This window comes from Colletotrichum scovillei, assembly GCF_011075155.1.
Source record: "Colletotrichum scovillei strain TJNH1 chromosome Unknown Contig00005, whole genome shotgun sequence".
NCBI classification, from domain to species: domain Eukaryota; kingdom Fungi; phylum Ascomycota; class Sordariomycetes; order Glomerellales; family Glomerellaceae; genus Colletotrichum; species Colletotrichum scovillei.
In genome coordinates, this window is record NW_023336263.1 from 3,405,244 (window position 1) to 3,424,117 (window position 18,874).

An 18,874-nucleotide genomic window follows, 5' to 3' on the forward strand; every position below is an offset into this window, starting at 1 on the left:
GAATTGGACTATGAGGTAGGTACCTAGGTATGCAGCTACCTAAGGTACCTTGACTGAGGTACGGAGTACCTAAGGGGGAATGGGGGGGTAACCAGCAGAGGTCCGGTCACTCTAAAGCGTGTATGTTGTTTAAGTAAATAATAATCCCCCCGGTAGATACCTTACCTTGTTCATACTATAACATATATATTAACTTAATAGCAAGTACGCTCCTTCCTCTTATATTTTTAATTACTATAACTATAGAGTAGCTTTCCTTAAATAGAGTAGTACTTCTAGCAGAGATATTAAGGGCTAGAGGAAGCCTATTATAAATTACCTAGTTTAAAAAGAAAAAAAAAGGCACTTTTGTATACGTATTGACTACGCTTAACACTAGAGGTTATGCAGCCAGCAGACCGACCCCCTAGGGACATACCCCCCCTAATAAGCAGCCCAACAGACCTCTGTCGTGCGCACCCCCCCTCCCGGGTAGGTACTGTGTAGTCGGTGGACCCACCCTGCCGTGGCTCAACGGGTCCACTAGGATCCACTCGTAGACGTCCGTGACGGTCCAGTCGGAGCAGGAGCAGCTGAAGTTCTGGCAAGAGGCAGCGGGCAGCCACACAGTCTGCCCTGGGCCGAGCTGTTGCCCTGGCCCATTTCTGGCTCTGGTGCGGGGGAAGGCACTTTGGCAGCTGGCTGGCGCTCATCCACTTCAACAACCAGGCAGCGTCATCATGCACAAATCCGCCGCTCCCTCAGTCCAGACCCCAACCTGCCCCGACACTGTGACCAAATCAACCCTGCCAACGCCCACCCCCCCCAGTACCAGCACAAGCACAAGCACCAGCTCAATATCGACAACGCAGACGAGCCTGCAATCTGTCAAACTCGAGCTGGCAAACATTGACTTTTGGGCAAATCTGCGACGCGGCATTCTCTTTCCCATACCTACCTACCTACCTACCTTGCCCTACCTCGCCGCCAACATACCTCAGACCCGGAGTCACGGCCGACGGCACGCCATCCGAGAACACGACATCCACCCCTCGATACCCAAAAATTCCACATCACCCACCGTTGATACTACGCTTGATAGTACACCTACGACGAAAAGTAACGACGCCCAAAAAACCGAGCAACCCACCAAGACCCCGTACACGATACCATCCTACAGCGCGCGCCCACTTTGATGACGGCAGAGCCTTTCCGGCGGCTACTGATCTGACCTGCGCCCTGCCCGTCGTCATCGAGCTTTCCGACTTTCCGAGTCTCTCCCTTCCTATGCTTCCCATTACCGATACACCATAGAACACCAACCTGACCCTCCCTCGCCAGGGTTAAGGCGCCACATACAGACAAGATGTTGGAGGGACTCGTTGCCGGCCTGCTCAATAGGTTCCTGGGCATGTACGTCAAGAATTTCGATCCAGCACAGCTCAAGGTTGGAATCTGGTCTGGCGATGTCAAGCTACGCAACCTCGAGCTTCGGAGGGAAGCCCTCGACCAGCTGAAGCTTCCCATCAACGTCATGGAAGGCCATCTCGGCGAGCTCACACTCATAATCCCATGGTCCAACTTGCGTGGCGCGCCCGTCAAGGTCTTCATCGAGGATGTCTTCCTGCTGGCCTCCCCCCGGGAAGAGGCTGCGTATGACGAGCAAGAGGAAGAGCGTAGGAAGCAGAGAATCAAGATGGAGAAACTCGATTCTGCAGAGCTTCTCAAGGAGAGGTCTCAGGAGGGCATGAGCCAGGAGGAGCAGAAAAAGAGCCAGACGTTTACCCAGAGCCTGGTCACCAAGATTGTCGACAACCTGCAAGTCACAGTCAAGAACATCCATATCCGATACGAAGATTCCATTTCCGCTCCCGGACACCCCTTTGCACTTGGTGTGACTCTCGAGGAGTTCAGTGCTGTCAGCACCGACGGCCACTGGAAGCCCACCTTTGTCCAGGACTCCACCAAGAGCACCCACAAGCTTGCAACCCTCGGCGCCCTCGCCGTCTACTGGAACACAGATACAGAGCTGCTAGGCCCGGGCCGAGAGGTCGATACTGGCGACAAACCACCGATGCCACATGATGAGATGGTTGACAAGTTCAAGAGTCTGATAGGGTCAACCGAGGACACAGGCCTCAACCACCAATTCATCCTGCGACCCGTCAACGGAAAGGCAAAGATTGTCCTCGACAAGACGGGGGATGTCCATGCTCCCAAGGCCAAGGCCAGTCTACTCTTTGAAGAGATTGGCCTCGTAATCGATGACGACCAGTACCGTGATGGCTTGATGATGGTTGACCTTTTCCACTACTTCATCCGCCACCAAGAGTACAAAAAATTCCAGCCCAAAGGAGTCACGCCCAAGGAAGACCCCAGGGCCTGGCTCAAGTTTGCTGGTGACTCAGTCCTCAGCAAGATCCACGAAAAGAACCGTAGATGGTCATGGGAATACTTCAAAGAACGACGTGATGACCGCCAACGCTACATTGAACTCTTCAAGAAGCGCAAGCAACAGCAACAACTCAGCTCCCAAGAGAACGAAGACATCAACAAACTCGAGATCAAGCTTGATTACGAGGATCTCCGATTCTGGCGATCTCTGGCACGGAACCAGCTTAAGAAGGAGAATGCCGCTGCCCTGAAGAACCAGCCCCCTAAACAGGAGCAACAGGGCTGGCTGGCGTGGGCCTGGGGTAGTGGCCAGAAGCAGCAGGAACACCATGCTGAAGATGATGAGAACACACAAATTACCGAGGAGCAGCGCAAAGAGCTCTACGACGCCATCGAGTTTGACGAGAAGACTGCCTTGGCAGAGTCAGTTGATGTCCCTCGGGACTCTGTCAAGATGCAAGTTGAGGCATGGCTGAGCACCGGAAGCTTTACGCTGAAGAAGAGCCATAACGGCAAGCGGAGTGATCTTCTGAGCCTGCACTTTGATGTTTTCAAAGCCAAGGTGCTGCAGCGCCCTGATTCCTTCCTGGCTGATCTCAGTCTGGGTGGACTTCGTGTCAATGATGGCACCACGCCAGACTCACTGTTCCCCGAGATTGTCAGAGTCAAGGACGCCCCCGAGATCCACGAACAAAAACGCCTAACCATCGAAGAGCTCGAAGACAACGACGACGAACCCTTCTTTCGTTTTGAGGTCGAACAAAATCCCATCGATCGCGAAGGCGACATTGCTCTCAGCGGATCCCTCAAACCACTCGAGATTGTCTGGAATCCAAACTTCGTCGTAGGCGTGGCCGACTTCTTTAGACCACCAGAACGACACATGGAGTCCATCACGGCGCTGATGGAAACCGCCGGCGCCACCGTAGAGACCTTCCGAGAACAGACGCGGGCTGGTCTGGAATTCGCTCTCGAGGAGCACAAAACCATCAATGCCCAGCTTGACCTGCAGGCCCCACTTATTATCGTACCGGTCAGCATCAACGTCAAAGAATCTACTTGTCTAATTCTGGATGCCGGTCATATCAGCGTTAACAGCGAGCTGGTGGACCAGGACACTATGAAACAGATTCAGTCGAAACAACGCCAATCGTACACTGACGAAGACTTCAAGCGCTTAGAGTCTGTCATGTACGACAAGTTCTTGGTCAAGCTCTCCTCTACCCAGGTGCTGATTGGTCCTTCGATCGAGGCGACAAAAGCTCAAATATCGAACAAGGACGACACACAGCACTTGCACGTGGTGGAAGAGATCAACGTCGACTTCGTGGTTGAGACTTCGATTCTGCCAAAGGCGCCAAATCTGACCAAACTGAAGGTCTCTGGCCACCTTCCCATGCTCCATGCAACCATATCAGATTCCAAGTACAAGAACTTAATGCGAATTATTGATGTCGCCATCCCCAAGTTTGGCAACCAAGAGCTGCAACAGGCGCAAATCAAGGACTCCCAGGACCAAGCAGTGACAACTCGCCCACGTGGCCTGAGTACCGCCTCTAACCGATCGCGTTCTCGCAAGGACACCAATAGCCGCCGGAAGTCTTCTCAATTCCCTTTCATGCAGCAACAAACTGCCATCGTGATTGACGAAGATGACGACGATCAGGACGAGTTTGAGGACGCCGACGATGGTGGTAGGAGCAACAAGGAACAGCTCAAGCTCCAACAGCGTTCTTTCGAGCTCAAATTCAAGGTCGACACCCTCAAGGGGTCCCTCTACCGGAGCGATCCTGACAGGAAGAAGCCTGATCAGCTTCTTGTCGAGCTTGTTGCTGAGAATTTTGACCTTCTCTTCTATCTACGTCCATATGACATGTCTGCGGAGGTCTCGCTTGGTTCCGTCATCATGGACGACTTTGTTGACAACCCTCCTGCGGAGTTCAAGTCCATCGTTTCATCTGGAGACGTTGAGGATCGAGAGCAGAATCGTAGCCTTGTCAGCGTCAAGTTTACCAAGGTTAATCGACTATCACCAGAGTTCATGCCTGTGTATGAAGGTGTGGAGACGAACGTCACCGCCGCAATATCGACTATCAACCTCATCGTTACGAGGAAGACGCTTCTTACCTTGCTTGACTTCATCCTGGCAACTTTCACCGGGAACAACAACGAGGCAGCGACGCCTCAAGAACAGAAGGCCATCTCCGATTCGGAGGACGATGACGAAGGTGTTGAGATTGCCGTTGATGCTCCTCCCGAGGACGGGCCTACGAACGCAGGCTCCATTAGAGTCAAGATCGACCTGAAGAGTATCCGTCTGATCCTGAACAACGATGGAATTCGCCTAGCAACCCTGTCTTTCAATCACGCTGATGTTGGAGTCTTCCTTTTGGGCAAGACGATGCGAGTCAATGCTAGACTGGGCAATCTCAATCTGGTTGACGATATCAATCAAGGTGTCTCGGAGGATTCCAACCTGAGACAACTCATTTCTATTCAGGGCGATGAGCTCGCTGACTTCCGCTACGAGACGTTCGATGCTACCAACAAGAAAGCGTATCCGGGATACGACTCATCGGTCTACCTACGGGCTGGTTCCGTCAAGCTTAATTTCCTCGAGGAGCCCTTCCGGAAGATCATTCAGTTCCTCGTCAAATTTGGCAAGATGCAAGCCATTTACAACGCCGCACGCCAAGCCGCAGCGTCCCAGGCCACCCAAATCCAACAAAGTACAAACAAGTTTAAGTACGACGTTGTGGTCAAGACGCCAATTGTCGTCTTCCCCCGGGTCGTCAATCACGGCCAGCCCAAACGGGACGTTATTACCGCCTACTTGGGCGAGATCTACGCTCAGAACAAGTTCGCGCCCTTGGACGATTCCCAAGACTCCCAAATTGCGACCAAGATCTCCGCAGGCATTCGCAATATTCGTCTGACGTCCGATTTCAACTATCCTGGTGATCTTTCAGAAGAGTTGGAGTTGATCGACAAAGTTGACTTGGGCTTTAATGTCACGTATGCCGAGCACCAAGATGGTACAAAGCGACCCGAGCTCGAAATTGAAGGAAGCATGTCGGATTTCAACTTGAAACTTACTCAGTACCAATTGAGGTTCCTGATGGAGATTTCAAAGGCAGTACCAGCAGCGTTCGCCACCGATTCAGAAGAGCAAGATCAGGAAGCTGAGCGAGAAGTAGACAAGGACACTCTTCAAAGGGCGAGATCCATGCCACTTGACAAGAAGGGCAGCGAGGAGGAGAAGCAAGTCGATCTTGGACCCGAACTGTCACCCAAGAACCAGACATGGACAAAGCTCGACCTCGTTTTTCAGGTCAACACAATTGGAATGGAACTATTACTTGCTCCGGATGACAAGCCGATCGGCAAGCTTGAAGATGCCAGCCTGTCGCGCTTCTCTTTGGACGTCACCAAACTCAAGACGAGAATGCTCAATGATGGTTCGCTCGAAGGCGAGTTCCTGATCCACTCATTCACGATTTACGACAGCCGTCCGCGTGAAACAAACAAGTTCCGACGTATCATGACTTCTTCAAATAAGGAGGTTCAACAATTGATGGCCAGCATCACAATGTCTGGCGGCCAAGATAGAAGCCTCATCGCAATCGTCACCGTCGACAGCCCACGCATAATCTTTGCACTCGACTATCTCTTTGCCATCCAGAACTTCGTCATGGTTGGCCTGCAGCCGGAGGAACCTTCTCCGGTAGACGATGAGTCTCTGTTCGAGACCCCCGACGAATCAGAAGCCGACGCCGACTCAATGCAAGTCACTTGGTCCAACAAGCCCAAGTCCCAGAAGAGCAGCAGAGAGGGCGTGGAAGAGACGCAGGCAGAGACCGAGGAGAAGCCACAGAGCACCATGAGCATTGCGTATAGGGTGAACATTGTCGATGCACAGGTCATCCTGATTGCCAACCCCCTCAGCGCAAGCTCCGAAGCCATTGTTCTGGGCACTAAGCAAGTTTTGCTTTCTCAGCAACATGCTCTGACCTTCCAGGTCTCCGAGATCGGCATGTTTTTGTGCCGGATGGATCGATTCGAAGACTCGCGTCTCCGACTCATTGACGACTTTTCAGTTCAAATGTCTATGGATAGCTCGAAACCCAACATTACAAGCATCCATGCTGATATTGAACCCTTGATTTTGAGGTTGTCCCTGAGAGACATTCTGCTCGCACTTCAGATCGCAAGCAAGGCGACTGAGCTGTCAGATCAACAGCAAAAGGATCAGAAGGAGAGCAAGAGCGCATCGGCAGCGGACGAGAAGGCGAGAAAGCTGCGTCAAGCAGGTCTGAAACAGCGGACTGCCAGTGGCAAGGGCCCTTCGACCATTGCGAATAAGACTATGATGTCCAAGACTGCATTGGTAGCAGCATCCCAAGCCAAACAAGCCCATAATGATTCCAATAACACAGCTGTTCAAACTCAGCCTAAGCGCCACGAGGAACTTTCGGCAACAATCGAGGGCATCCGCGTTGTCCTCATCGGCGATGTCCACGAACTTCCCATTCTAGACCTGGGTATCAAGAACTTCACCGCCACGGCCGAAGACTGGTCTTCGAATCTCAAAGCTGAGACTGCGATCGATATCTATACGAACGTGTACAACTTTTCAAAGTCGGCGTGGGAGCCTCTGCTAGAGCCTTGGCAGGTCGGATTTGGCATTGCGAGAGAGCAACAGTCGGGGCTCTTGTCCATTGACGTCGCTTCCAAGAAGATCTTTGATGTCACAATCACGACAGCTACCATCGCTTTGGCGTCCAAGTCCTTCGCTTTCCTTAGCAAGGACGAGGATGTTCTTGGCAAACCGCGTGGTGTTGACGCCCCTTACCGCATCCGGAACTATACCGGATTTGATGTTGTCGTACAGTCCAAGAGTATGACGACGGACGACAACATGACCGCGCGTCTCGAGGACGGGCAGGAAGTCCCTTGGAGCTTCGAGCCGTGGGAGAAGATGCGAGAGAACCTCTTGACCGAGAGCAGTACTGGTAGTGTCGGCATTCACTTGGAAGGTAGTGGCTTTGACCCGGTCAAGAACGTCAGGCTGAACCGTGAGGGTGAAGCGATCTACGGCCTCAAGCCGAAGACTGACAACATTTTGCATCGACTTCTCGTGGAGGTCACCTTGGGCAAGGACAACGTCAAATATGTCACTCTACGATCGCCCCTCGTAGTTGACAACCTCACCCAGATCCCAGTCGAGCTCGGTGTCTACGACGCGCAAGAAGGCCATCTGCTCAAGATTGAGAAGATCGCGCCCGGTGAAAGCCGCCCAGCTCCTGTGGGTGCTGTGTTCTTGAAGTCTCTGCTGGTACGGCCCGACTCTGGATTTGGCTACGCCTGGTCCTCTGAGACCTTGTGGTGGAGAGATCTCTTGAAGCGGCCAACACGGACGATGGTTTGCAAGGGGGAAAATGGGGACCCGTTTTACTTCCAGCTCAACGCCACCTTTGATCGGTCGAACCCTTTGACCAAGTAAGTCTGCCATCATCTTAACATGATCCTTGACTAATCTCTCGTTTAGAAACTATCCTTACATGCGCATCAAGCTTTCGCCTCCAGTCATCCTCGAGAACTTGCTTCCTTACGACTTCAAGTATCGCATCTACGACAAGAACACCAAAAAGGACTGGGCAAACTTCCTCCGCAAAGGTGGTCTTAGCCCCGTACATGTTGTAGAGCTATCACATCTCCTCCTCCTCAGTGTTGACATGCAGGACACTGTCTTCAAACCCAGCGACTTTGCCATCATCAACTCCGGGGCTTCGGATGATTTCAAAAAGGAAGACAGGCTGCTCTGCAAGGACGAGGAAGGCTTGCAGCTCAACCTCAAGCTCCACTACCACAAGATCCCTGACAGCGGTGGAGCTTTCCGAGTCACCGTCTACAGTCCCTACATCATCCTGAACAAGACTGGTCTTGATCTGCAGATCAGAGCCAAGGGCTTCTTGCAGGGCGCACGACCTGCAGCCGGACAGTCGACTCTGTCCTCCAGGTCTGGCAATAGCCGTCCTAGAGCTACGCCATTCATGTTCTCTTACGGCAACGACGATCATAGAAACCGAGCCTTGCTGCAGATTGCGGATTCGGAATGGAGCAAGCCGCAGAGTTTTGACGCCATCGGAAGCACAACCGAGGTGGTGCTGCCCTCGCCCTCCAGGAACACTGAGGTGCACATTGGCATCACCACCGAGGCTGGAGAAGGCAAATACAAGATGACCAAGGTCGTTACCCTCGCACCACGATTTGTTCTGGAAAACAAGCTTGGAGAGGAGATCAACGTACGCGAGTCTAGCTCCTCTGGGTTTATGACGCTGAAGCCCGGCGCCCATGAGCCACTTCACTTCATGCAGAAGACCTCCATTAAGCAACTTTCGTTATGTCATCCCGGCATGAACAACCAGTGGACCTCTCCTTTCAACATATCAGACATTGGAACCACCCACGTCAAGATCGCCAAAGCAGGCCAACGCCAACGTCTGATTCGCGCTGAGATCTTGATGGAGGGTGCAACAATCTTCCTGCATCTCAGCTTGGAGACGAGGAATTGGCCCTACCAGATGCGAAACGAGAGTGATACGGAATTCACATTCTACCAGGCCAACCCTAGTCTGGACGATGATGGAGTTGAAGACAGATCCGGCTGGAGGCCAATCAAGTATAGGCTGCCGCCTAGGAGCATCATGCCATACGCATGGGATTTCCCGGCTGCCAAGTTCCGTGAGATCATCATCAACGCCCATGGCAAGGAAAGACATGTCAAGCTCGCGGAAATCGGCAATCAGATTCCAATGAAGTTCGCGACAACATCCGGACAACAGAAGATTATCGACATCAATGTTGCCGCTGACGGACCTACCCAGACGATGATTCTGTCCAACTTCAGGCAATCCAAGAGTCTGTATCGACAGAAGTCCAAGTCCGGATCTCGCACGAGCACCGATGGCTTTGAGGTCAAAGACCAAGAGACGACAGCAACCTTCCGCGCTCAGCTGAAGCTTTCGGGTATTGGAATTTCGCTCATCAATTCACAACTAAAGGAACTTGCATACGTCACATTTAGAGACGTCTCTCTTCGTCACCACGACTCTCCTCTACATCAGACTATCGCTCTATCTGTTAAGTGGATTCAAATAGACAACCAGCTGTACGGCGGTCTGTTTCCGATGATCTTGTACCCGAGTGTCGTGCCAAAGAGGGCTCAAGAGGTCGACGCACATCCTTCGCTTCACGCCATGGTTACTCGCGTGAAGGACGATTCCTACGGGGTGCTGTACATCAAGTATGCGACACTGTTGATGCAGCAGATGACAATCGAGCTCGATGAGGACTTTGTTTACGCGGTCTTGGACTTCTCCAATATTCCTGGGGCCGCCTGGTCAGACACCAACGAGGAAGGCAAACTCTGTGACGAGGAGCTAGACATCCCAGAGCCGCAGCGGCAGCAGTCTGGCCAAGACATCTACTTCGAGCTGCTCAACATCCAGCCCATGCAACTCGACCTCTCCTTCATGCGCACCGAACGAGTCAATGCCGAGGACAAGACGTCGTCTCGAAACCCTCTCATGTTCTTCCTCAATGTCATGACGATGGCCATCGGTAATATCAACGACGCGCCGATTCGCCTTAATGCACTCATGCTAGACAACGTTCGCGTGTCCGTGGCTGCCTTGACACAAAACATCACGAGTCACTACAGCCAAGAAGTTCTCTACCAGGTTCACAAGATCCTCGGGTCTGCCGACTTCCTCGGAAACCCCGTTGGTTTGTTCAATAACATCAGCTCCGGCCTCACGGACGTGTTCTACGAACCCTACCAAGGCCTCATTCTTTCGGACAAGCCCGAGGACTTTGGTATCGGAGTTGCGAAGGGAGCCGCGTCACTTGTCAAAAAGTCTGTCTACGGCTTCACCGATTCCTTCTCCAAATTCACTGGGAGCTTGTCCAAGGGCCTTGCAGCTGCGACTCTCGACAAGCAATTCCAAGATCGTCGTCGCATTACGCGTGCACGCAATCGGCCCAAACATGCTCTGTATGGGGTCACCACCGGCGCCAACTCTTTCTTCACAAGCGCCGCTTCTGGCGTGGGTGGACTCGTCCGCAAGCCGTTGGAGGGTGCCGAGCAGGAGGGCGCTGTTGGATTCTTCAAGGGAATCGGCAAGGGTGTCGTCGGATTCGCTACCAAGCCCGCTATTGGCGTTCTAGACATGGCCTCGAATGTCTCGGAAGGCATCCGCAACACGACCACCGTCTTTGACGGCTCAGAACTCGATCGCGTCCGCCCTGCTCGATTCGTGCCCTCTGATGGTATCGTGCGACCGTACAATGCCCGGGAAGCCCTTGGCCAGTCATGGTTGAAGCAGGTCGACAATGGCAAGTACTTCAACGAGAACTACATTGCCCATCTCGAACTGCCACGCGAGGACATGGTTGTCATGGTCACTTACGCTCGGATTTTACTTATTCGTAGCCGGCGACTGACGTCGGAATGGGATGTGCCCCTCAAGGACGTACAGACGATTGCCAAGGAGCGGACTGGCCTGAGCCTGACGCTGAGGGGAGGCACGAACGGTCCGTTCCTACCTGTTGGCGATGAAAGTGGCCGCGCCTTTTTGTACAAGATGGTGGCCGTCGCTGTGGAGGAATTCAACCGCCGGTTCAGGGGACTCGAATAAGGCGGGAGATGGGTGGTGTGACACTGTGGCCGGGTAACAGGCCGAGGCTGGTTCGAATACATGAGGGCAGGTCTTTTTGACTTGATTCACAATTACTTCTCTTCTTTTTGAGGCCTGTAAGCATAGCCTCGCGATTTCATTAGCAATCACGTATACTTTATCTTGTCTTGTGTTAGCACGTTAGGACCCTTTGCTACTTTTATACAAAGGCCTCATCAGATTGCAGATCTTTTGTGAGCTCACGGCTTCTGGCAAAGTACACGGGCAGTAAAAACCCCTCCCTCCCTGGTATCAGTTGTCACGTTCATCACTTGCCAGCGTATTTACATTTCAGTCATGGCAATCGCAACAAGAAAGGAGTGTGGGTGTATTATCTTCCAAGTGACCAAGTTCAACCAAGATGCGCTATTATACTAAAATCAGAAAAGAACAAACGCCCTAATGCTATGCTCAAACTCCACCGTGTAATGCCATCTATACCATCTTCCATTCTCGCATGCTCATCAACCACGATTGACGATCCGTCTATGTATGTCCAACTCCTTGTCAAACACCGACCCCTTAGTTGGAGGGGCAGTAGCCGATAGTGCAAGCGTCAGACTTGCAGCAGCCGCGGAAGCCGTTGGCGCAGGACTGGAAGAAGCCGGTGCCGGGGGCGCAGACAGTGGGATCAGCGTTGGCGTTGGACTTGCTCTCGGGGGTCGGGGTGGCGGTCGTCTGAGGGGCCGTCTTGGTCACCGTCTCAAAGGTCTTGATGTCCGGGCAGTAGCCAATGGTGCAGGCGTCCTGCTTGCAGCACCCGCGGAAGCCGTTGGAGCACGACTGGAAGAAGCCGGTGCCGGGGGCGCAGACTGTAGGGTCGGCGGCGCGCTTTGAGGAGGAGGAGGCGATGGCCAGGTCGGGGCAGTATCCCAAGGTGCAGGCGTCGGATTTGCAGCAGCCGTGGAAACCGTTTGAGCAGGACTGGAAGAAGCCGGTGCCAGGGGCACAGACGGTGGGATCCTGACGCTTCTCCGAGGCAGAGGTAGTAGGGCAGTAGCCGAGAGTGCAGGCGTCAGACTTGCAGCATCCACGGAAGCCGTTGGAGCAAGACTGGAAGAATCCGGTGCCGGGAGCGCACACTGTCGGGTCCTGACGCTTCACAGAGGCCGAGGGGCAGTAGCCAATGGTGCAGGCATCCTCCTTGCAACATCCACGGAAGCCGTTGGAGCAGGACTGGAAGAAGCCGGTGCCGGTAGGGCAGACGGTGGGGTCGGTGGATTGCTGGCTGGTCGAGTGACCGGGGTTGACGGGGGTGGTCTCGGCCGGAGCGTTGGCGGAGGTTCCGGTCACGCCGGGGCAGTAGCCGATGGTGCAGGCGTCGGCCTTGCAGCAGCCGCGGAAGCCATTGGCACAGGACTGGAAGAAGCCAGTACCCGGAGCGCAGACAGTGTCATCGCGCTTGGTGTCGAGGGAAGGGCTCGCCGAGGCAAGAGTTGCGACGGCAGCGAGGAAAGTGAGGACAATGGAAGAATGCATTGTTGATTAAAAGATGTGGCGGATTCGAGTTTAGATTAAGCAGAAGTTGACGATTGTGAGAGTGATGGAGTCGAGGTTTGCAGATTGAACGATTGTCCCAAGGAAAGAGAAACCGACAAAGGAAATAAGGAAATAGGAAAGAAAAAAGAGGAAAAGAAAATGTTAAGTTGTAAACGAGCTGTTTGAAGTGATTGTTGATGAGAAAGAGACGCCATATCGGGGGAGGAACCAAGTTGGATTTATACACATCTCACAAGAACTGAGAGACAGGTTGTTTGAACGGAAACTATTTCCATTGCCATCTCTCAGAGTAGCCTATGCCTTGCCTCAACCGGCTGTGCGTTCAGAGGGATCTGGCAAAGAGGCCGCGACGCGACAGTAAGCCCGCCATTATCGTGACCAAGGCGTGTGGTTCCTCCTAAGCCGAAATTGGAGTGTAAATCAGACAGCACGTCGGAAGTCTGCTGCGCATACGCACCGCCCGCTGAACTCCCGGAGCTGAAAGCACGTCGCCCTACGGAATAAAGTATGGCATAGGCTATGCAGAGTGAGACGGGCATCTGCATCCCTTGCATCCGGGTGTGATGAATCCTTCTTCATCTTCTTCCCCCGGGCTCGGGCCTTTCCGAGCAAATGAGATAGCTGAGGATGCAAGCTGCAGAACCTTGTGGCAGGCAGAGTAGCACCGTCAGCCCCGATTGACAAACGCGATAGGCGTGCGTCGCAGGGCTGAGCTGCAACCCGAGTCTCTGCTGAGCGTCTTGGTGCTGAGGGCGGAGGGACGAGTCGCCGACTAGGACGATTCGAGTCAGGACGATGGCCGCCGGGAGGTGAGCCAAAGGAGTTCCCGAGGCGGCGGCGCAGTTGCACCTGTCAGACGCCAGAGGGCTGGGTCTCACAGACAGTCTCACTTGGACCTCTAGGCTCTCGTGATTAGTCCCATGCCTTTTGCTGACATACCGCTCATTTTGAGCTGCAGTGGTAAGCTTATTCTTGGCTCACGGGACGTTGAGGGGTCGTGCATATCGAGATCTCAGAAGCTAGAGGTGGATGGTTAGAAGTGGAGATAGAAAGGGAGATATGGTGCTACTTTGGCATGGTGGATTGCTCATGTAGTAGCCACGTAGCTTCGTTACCACATGTGCGAAGTACAAAGCATGTACGAATATCAGTCTTAGGAAGAAGCTGACAGCAGACGCGGCGTTGCAGCTGTTGCCAAGGTCCATTGACTGGCCTTTCTATGCAGTATCCATCTGCTCCTAGAACTTCTAACTGCTAAGGGTTCAAGTTAAGAAGCGAGACCGCTGATTAAGCCGCGTTTGCCGTCCCGTGATCATGAACGAACTCACGAGTGGAGGAGGTTCCGCTCCATTTGGGTGGCTCTTTGCGTGGGCGAGTCAAGTGCCGACAGTAGCCAATAAATGGGAGTTCCTGATCAAGAAGATCTTCATCTAGATTGTCGAACCACTGCACAGCGGGTCACATCGAGAGAGCCCTGCAGAAGCTGGAAATGATTCGTGATGGGCCAAGTCCCGAAAGAGAAGGAGGATAGAGAGAATATTCTCCGAACGGCACGCATAACCCGATAGTGGTCCCGATCTGTTGCTCCAACGTCCCCGTCTTGGCTCACGGAGCATCGCCGTTACGGCACGGCGCTTGGCAGTCCGAATGGGAGCAGTTCCAGAAGCATCGGTTCTTGGGCCAGTTCGGAGGGCGGTATGCGGAAGTGCATACCCGGACGTTCTGTATCTGATACGAAGGCTGCGGACACTGTTAATCAAAATAAGGACTTGGGAAATTCTCCCCCTAGGCCGTTTCCAACTTGGCCCCGGCAGTGGGATGCCGATATTTTCTCGTTGGGACGTGGGACATGATGCTGGGTAGAATTTCTGCCGCGCCTAGATCATCAGTCGTCAGCCCCCAGTATGGATCTTGATGTGATCATACCCAAAATGCGGGATGATGGTTGAGACAGTTCCTTAACTCGTTGGGCAGAAGATGCGGCTGGGTCATCTCTTTTTAATCAGTCTGTGGCCCTTGCCGTGGGCAGCGTGTGCCAGACAGACGGAATATACTTTGAGGTTTTGACCACGGCGGGACGAACTGCAACCATGACGCGGCTCATCTGTGCCGTTTCCTTTTGTTTCACCAAAGCTCACCCCAGCGCCGCTCCAGGTCGCCCCCTGGTGGCCCTGGTTCGTCGAGAAGATTTGACCTTGGGTTTTTGCATAGTAGGGATGCTGAGGTAAAGCAGTCCGACAAGCAGTACCCCTGACAAAACTACTGGGGGTAAAGAGAATGGTCTGGCGGCCAGGCCCCGATAGCGCCACTAAGTACTCTATTTCATACCTCTAATACCCATTCGGGACGGCATTTGAGTGAAGCGAGCTCGCTCTTGAGCCCACTGTCTGTGTTGTTCTTTTAATTAATTAACACGGCGTCAGAATCCCGGGTGCAGAGGGTTCAATTTTCGTGATTCGTCAAACAGCCACTCTCTAGAGCACCTGTTCCGTTCAATTTCCCACAAACAATGGGACGGATCGTGGGGTCGCTGGCGGAAGCGGCGTGGGCACTGCAAATGGCGAATCGACCACAGGAGTCGAGGACTCGAGGTAAGGCTACTGGGCCCATTGGTGGAGGAAGTTAGGGGAGATCGGAGGAAGGGATTCCATTTATCACCTCATCAGATCCCTTTTTCTCAAAGAGATACAGATTGATTGTTCTCCCTGTTCATTCCGTCTTCCCATTCCGGTGCCTCTCATTTTCTTTTTTGCTCTTCCAGTTCTCGACATTCCTGTCGGTATTCACTCGTTTTCAAAATCAACAAACATGAAGTTCGCTTCCTTTTCACTCCTTGCGCTGGGCGCTCTTATCCCGGAACTGGCCAACGCCCAGCTGTCTGGCACCGTTGGACCTACTACCAAGGCCGCTACCAAGGCCGCCAAGAAGACATGTAACATCACCAGCTACGGCGCCAAGACCGGTGCCACCGGTGACATCGGCGCGGCCCTCAAGTCCGCTTGGGACGCCTGCAAGACCGGAGGTGAGATCCTCATCCCCGCCGGTGAATGGGGTCTCGGCACTTGGCAGACTCTCTCCGGCGGAACCGGTGTTTCCATCAACCTCGAGGGTACCATCTACCGCACTGGAACTGCTGGCGGCCACATGATCATCGTCCAGAAGTCAACCGATGTCGAGTTCTACAGCGGCAACTCCAAGGGTGCTATGCAGGGCTACGGCTACGAATTCCACAAGCGTAAGACATTCCCACTCCAACCAATCGCCACCACACAATACTGACGATTTGACAGAGGGCAGCGGTGTCTACGGACCTCGTCTCCTGAGATTCGTCTCTGTCACCGACTTCAGCGTTCATGACATTGCTCTCGTCGACTCTCCGGCTTTCCACTTCGTCATGGACACCGTCACCAACGGAGAGGTCTACAACATGATTGTCCGCGGTGGCAACCAGGGTGGTCTTGATGGCTTCAACTTGATGGCTGCCAAGAACGTGCACGTTCACGACGTTGCCGTCACCAACAAGGACGAGTGCGTCACTGTCAAGAACAAGTCTAGCAACATTCTCGTCGAGAACGTTTTCTGCAACTGGTCCGGTGGCTGCGGCATCGGCTCATTGGGCGTTGACACTGGTACGTTTAGGCTCCGAGAGAAATCTCTCCATTACTATGCAATCACTAACAAGAGTTGTTTATAGCCATCTCCGACATCCACTACCGCAACGTCTACACCTCCAACTCCAACCAGATGCTCATGATCAAGAACAACGGTGGTGATGGTGCCTTCCAGAACGCCAAGTTCGAGAACTTCATCGGCCACGGCAACGCCTACTCCCTCAAGATCGACTCTGCCTGGACCGGCCAGAGCAAGGTCGCTGGCGACGGTGTCGAGTACAAGAACCTGACCTTCTCCAACTGGAAGGGCACCGCCGCCAACGGTGCCGCTCGCGGTCCCGTGGTCGCCCTCTGCGCTGCCGCCGTTCCTTGCGAGAACATTGACGTGTCCGGCATCAACATCTGGACCGAGTCTGGCTCGTCCATTGTCGACAAGTGCAACAACGCCTTCGGCACTGGTCACTGCATGCGCACCGGCTCTGGAACCTACACCAGCACTGCTACCACCAAGACCGTCACCAGCTACTCCGCTGCCACCATGCCCGGCCTCGTCACCGCCGGACTCGGCATCACCAAGTCCATCGACATTCCCGCCATCCCCACAACCTTCTACCCTGGTGCCAAGCCCGCCAGTGCTCTTGCTGGCGCCGCTTAAGCGCGAGAAGGCCATGAACATGAAGCAACCAGTACCCGGCTCGACAAGAAACGAGCCGATCTCATTTTCCTGTACATAGTTACTTAATTGGAAAAGCCAAGCTGCACATATCATTCGGGAAATGATTATCAATTTTCTCTGGCGTCTATCACATGATTCAAATTACTCTAATCACCGACTGACTGCTGTCTTATTGACTCCCGACCTGTGACCTGATCCAATATTCGTCCAAATGACCCATGGTGACCGATTTCGTTTCCTTGACGCCGACAAACTCTCTCAGCTTCCCCCTTAGCAGGTACGTCGGGGTACAGCTCCAAGCGTGACAGAAACTGTTGTTTCGAGCATCTCCGTAGGGACTTGCCCGAGGGTCTTCGGGGTTGTAGCATTCCCAAAAAGTGTCTGCACCGGCGCGGACCATACCTCCCCAGTAGCTGGTCATGATCTCCACACACTTATCGAACAAGCCCACGGTAGCGAGGGCATCACACACATGATGCCATAGGTAAGGGGTCAGGGGCTTGAGAGCATCGGGGTGTGCAAGTGTGTTAATCAGGGCAGCCTTAGCTGTTTCCTGAGGATATGCTTCTGCAAGAACAAGCCAAGACGCCGACGCAAAGCTAACCTGTCCCTTGGGGCCAGATACGAAGACATTGTCTGGAGAAAGAAACACCTTCGCTGCTTCGGTCATTTGGGCCACGAGGTCCACAAAAGGGACCTCCTTGCCGAGAACCGTGGCCAAGGAGTTAGCTGCTTTCAGACAATACAGCAGAACCCCGTGTAGTCCCGCGCTGTGTTCCAGCCCAGGCTGCCAGTCAAGGAACTTCCATCCTTCACCCTTGGACTCATCAAACGCGTGAGTGTTAGCATCAAGATGCGTGAGAGCCCGCTTCACGCAGCCGAGGACGGTGGGCCAAAGGCTGTGACCCGCAGCTTTGTCGCCCGATGCCACCACGTAGTCATACGTAATGGCGGCGAATAACGCGTCGTAGTCTACAATGTAGTCGGTCGAAGGCGTGAGCTGAGGCTGTTCAAAGATGCAAGCTGGCACAGAGTCATCTTCGCGCACCACAGCAGCAAATTGGAAGATGCAGCGCTTGACGAGGTTGAAGTCCCGGAAGGTGCTGTAGTTTGCAAGTGCTTGAAGCCGAAGATCTCCGCTCCAGAGCCGACGATCCCTTCGAGGTCCATCCTCAAAGACGGTTTGCATGCAATCTCTCAGTGTCGATATGCTAACGTGGTCAATCTGCTGGAGGAGAGAATCGTTGAACTGCGGAGCCTCCAGGGAGTGGTTCTGGCTGATGGCGCTAACACATTGACATTTGACGTCGGAAAATGTAACCTTGTATTTGGGTGAGGTGTCGATGACTTCAACTCGAAGGAAGCGGAACGAGTATCGTCGAGATAGAGAGACCTCCTCAGGGCACATGTCGATATTGATGATTTCGTCCGGAAGCCAGCTAGTGCTGATCCATGTCTTGACATTTTCCATGCCGAGAGTCACGTCCAAAGGAGATTCGCCGAATGTGAGGCGCAACCTGCACGGGGCGTCCATGTGCGAGCCCCGGGACTCTAGTCTCATTGAGAGATATCCCACCATGTGAATACCAAAGTCGAGAATGAAGCCATCTCCTTTCCCCCAAGTCTTGGTCGGCAACTTGTCAATGGGATATTCCGCAGGCACGGCACGGATACCAAAGTATTGGCCCTCGTCTTTGTCAAATGTGATGACGCGTTGAGGTGTTCGTGTCCATCGCTGCAGCTGCGGGCACAGATCATTGGCAATCTTTTCAAAGTCTCGGTTCCAGCGCGTCGGAAGCACGCTCTCGACCATGTCCTCGGGAGCATCTGCCATGGTGGGTGGATGGCTCAAAGTCGACTAGGGAGTAAGGTAGAGACTATTGTAGCAGTCGGAAGGACAAGGCGCGTGATTGGGGGCTGGAAATGAACTTGAGATTTGTGTTTCGTCTGTGGTTGCCAGCAGAACATGGGTTTAG

General features: G+C 53.5%; 4 protein-coding genes across 4 annotated transcripts; 2 read left to right on the forward strand and 2 right to left on the reverse strand.

Moving 5' to 3' along the window:
• The first annotated feature begins 691 nt into the window (after positions 1–691).
• Positions 692–11,510, forward strand: HER10_EVM0004476 (uncharacterized protein). Its single transcript, XM_035474119.1, has 2 exons — positions 692–7,872; positions 7,922–11,510. The coding sequence occupies exons 1-2, from the start codon at positions 1,346–1,348 to the stop codon at positions 11,070–11,072; spliced, it is 9,678 nt and encodes a 3,225-aa protein (XP_035333923.1). The 5' UTR covers positions 692–1,345; the 3' UTR covers positions 11,073–11,510.
• A 123-nt stretch (positions 11,511–11,633) lies between these two features.
• Positions 11,634–13,036, reverse strand: HER10_EVM0004274 (uncharacterized protein; the record flags this gene model as incomplete). Its single annotated transcript, XM_035473924.1, has 1 exon — positions 11,634–13,036. Exon 1 carries the CDS (start codon positions 12,588–12,590, stop codon positions 11,634–11,636), a length of 957 nt encoding a protein of 318 aa, XP_035333904.1. The 5' UTR covers positions 12,591–13,036.
• A 2,383-nt stretch (positions 13,037–15,419) lies between these two features.
• HER10_EVM0006259 (rhamnogalacturonase A precursor) lies at positions 15,420–16,903 on the forward strand (the record flags this gene model as incomplete). Its single annotated transcript, XM_035475850.1, has 3 exons — positions 15,420–15,846; positions 15,902–16,240; positions 16,306–16,903. 3 exons carry the CDS (start codon positions 15,420–15,422, stop codon positions 16,875–16,877), a joined length of 1,338 nt encoding a protein of 445 aa, XP_035334039.1. The 3' UTR covers positions 16,878–16,903.
• Positions 16,904–17,067: 164 nt separating this feature from the next.
• On the reverse strand, positions 17,068–18,732 carry HER10_EVM0001534 (alpha-L-rhamnosidase; the record flags this gene model as incomplete). The annotated part of the gene is made up of 1 exon (XM_035471279.1): positions 17,068–18,732. The coding sequence occupies one exon, from the start codon at positions 18,730–18,732 to the stop codon at positions 17,068–17,070; it is 1,665 nt and encodes a 554-aa protein (XP_035333731.1).
• Positions 18,733–18,874: the final 142 nt, after the last annotated feature.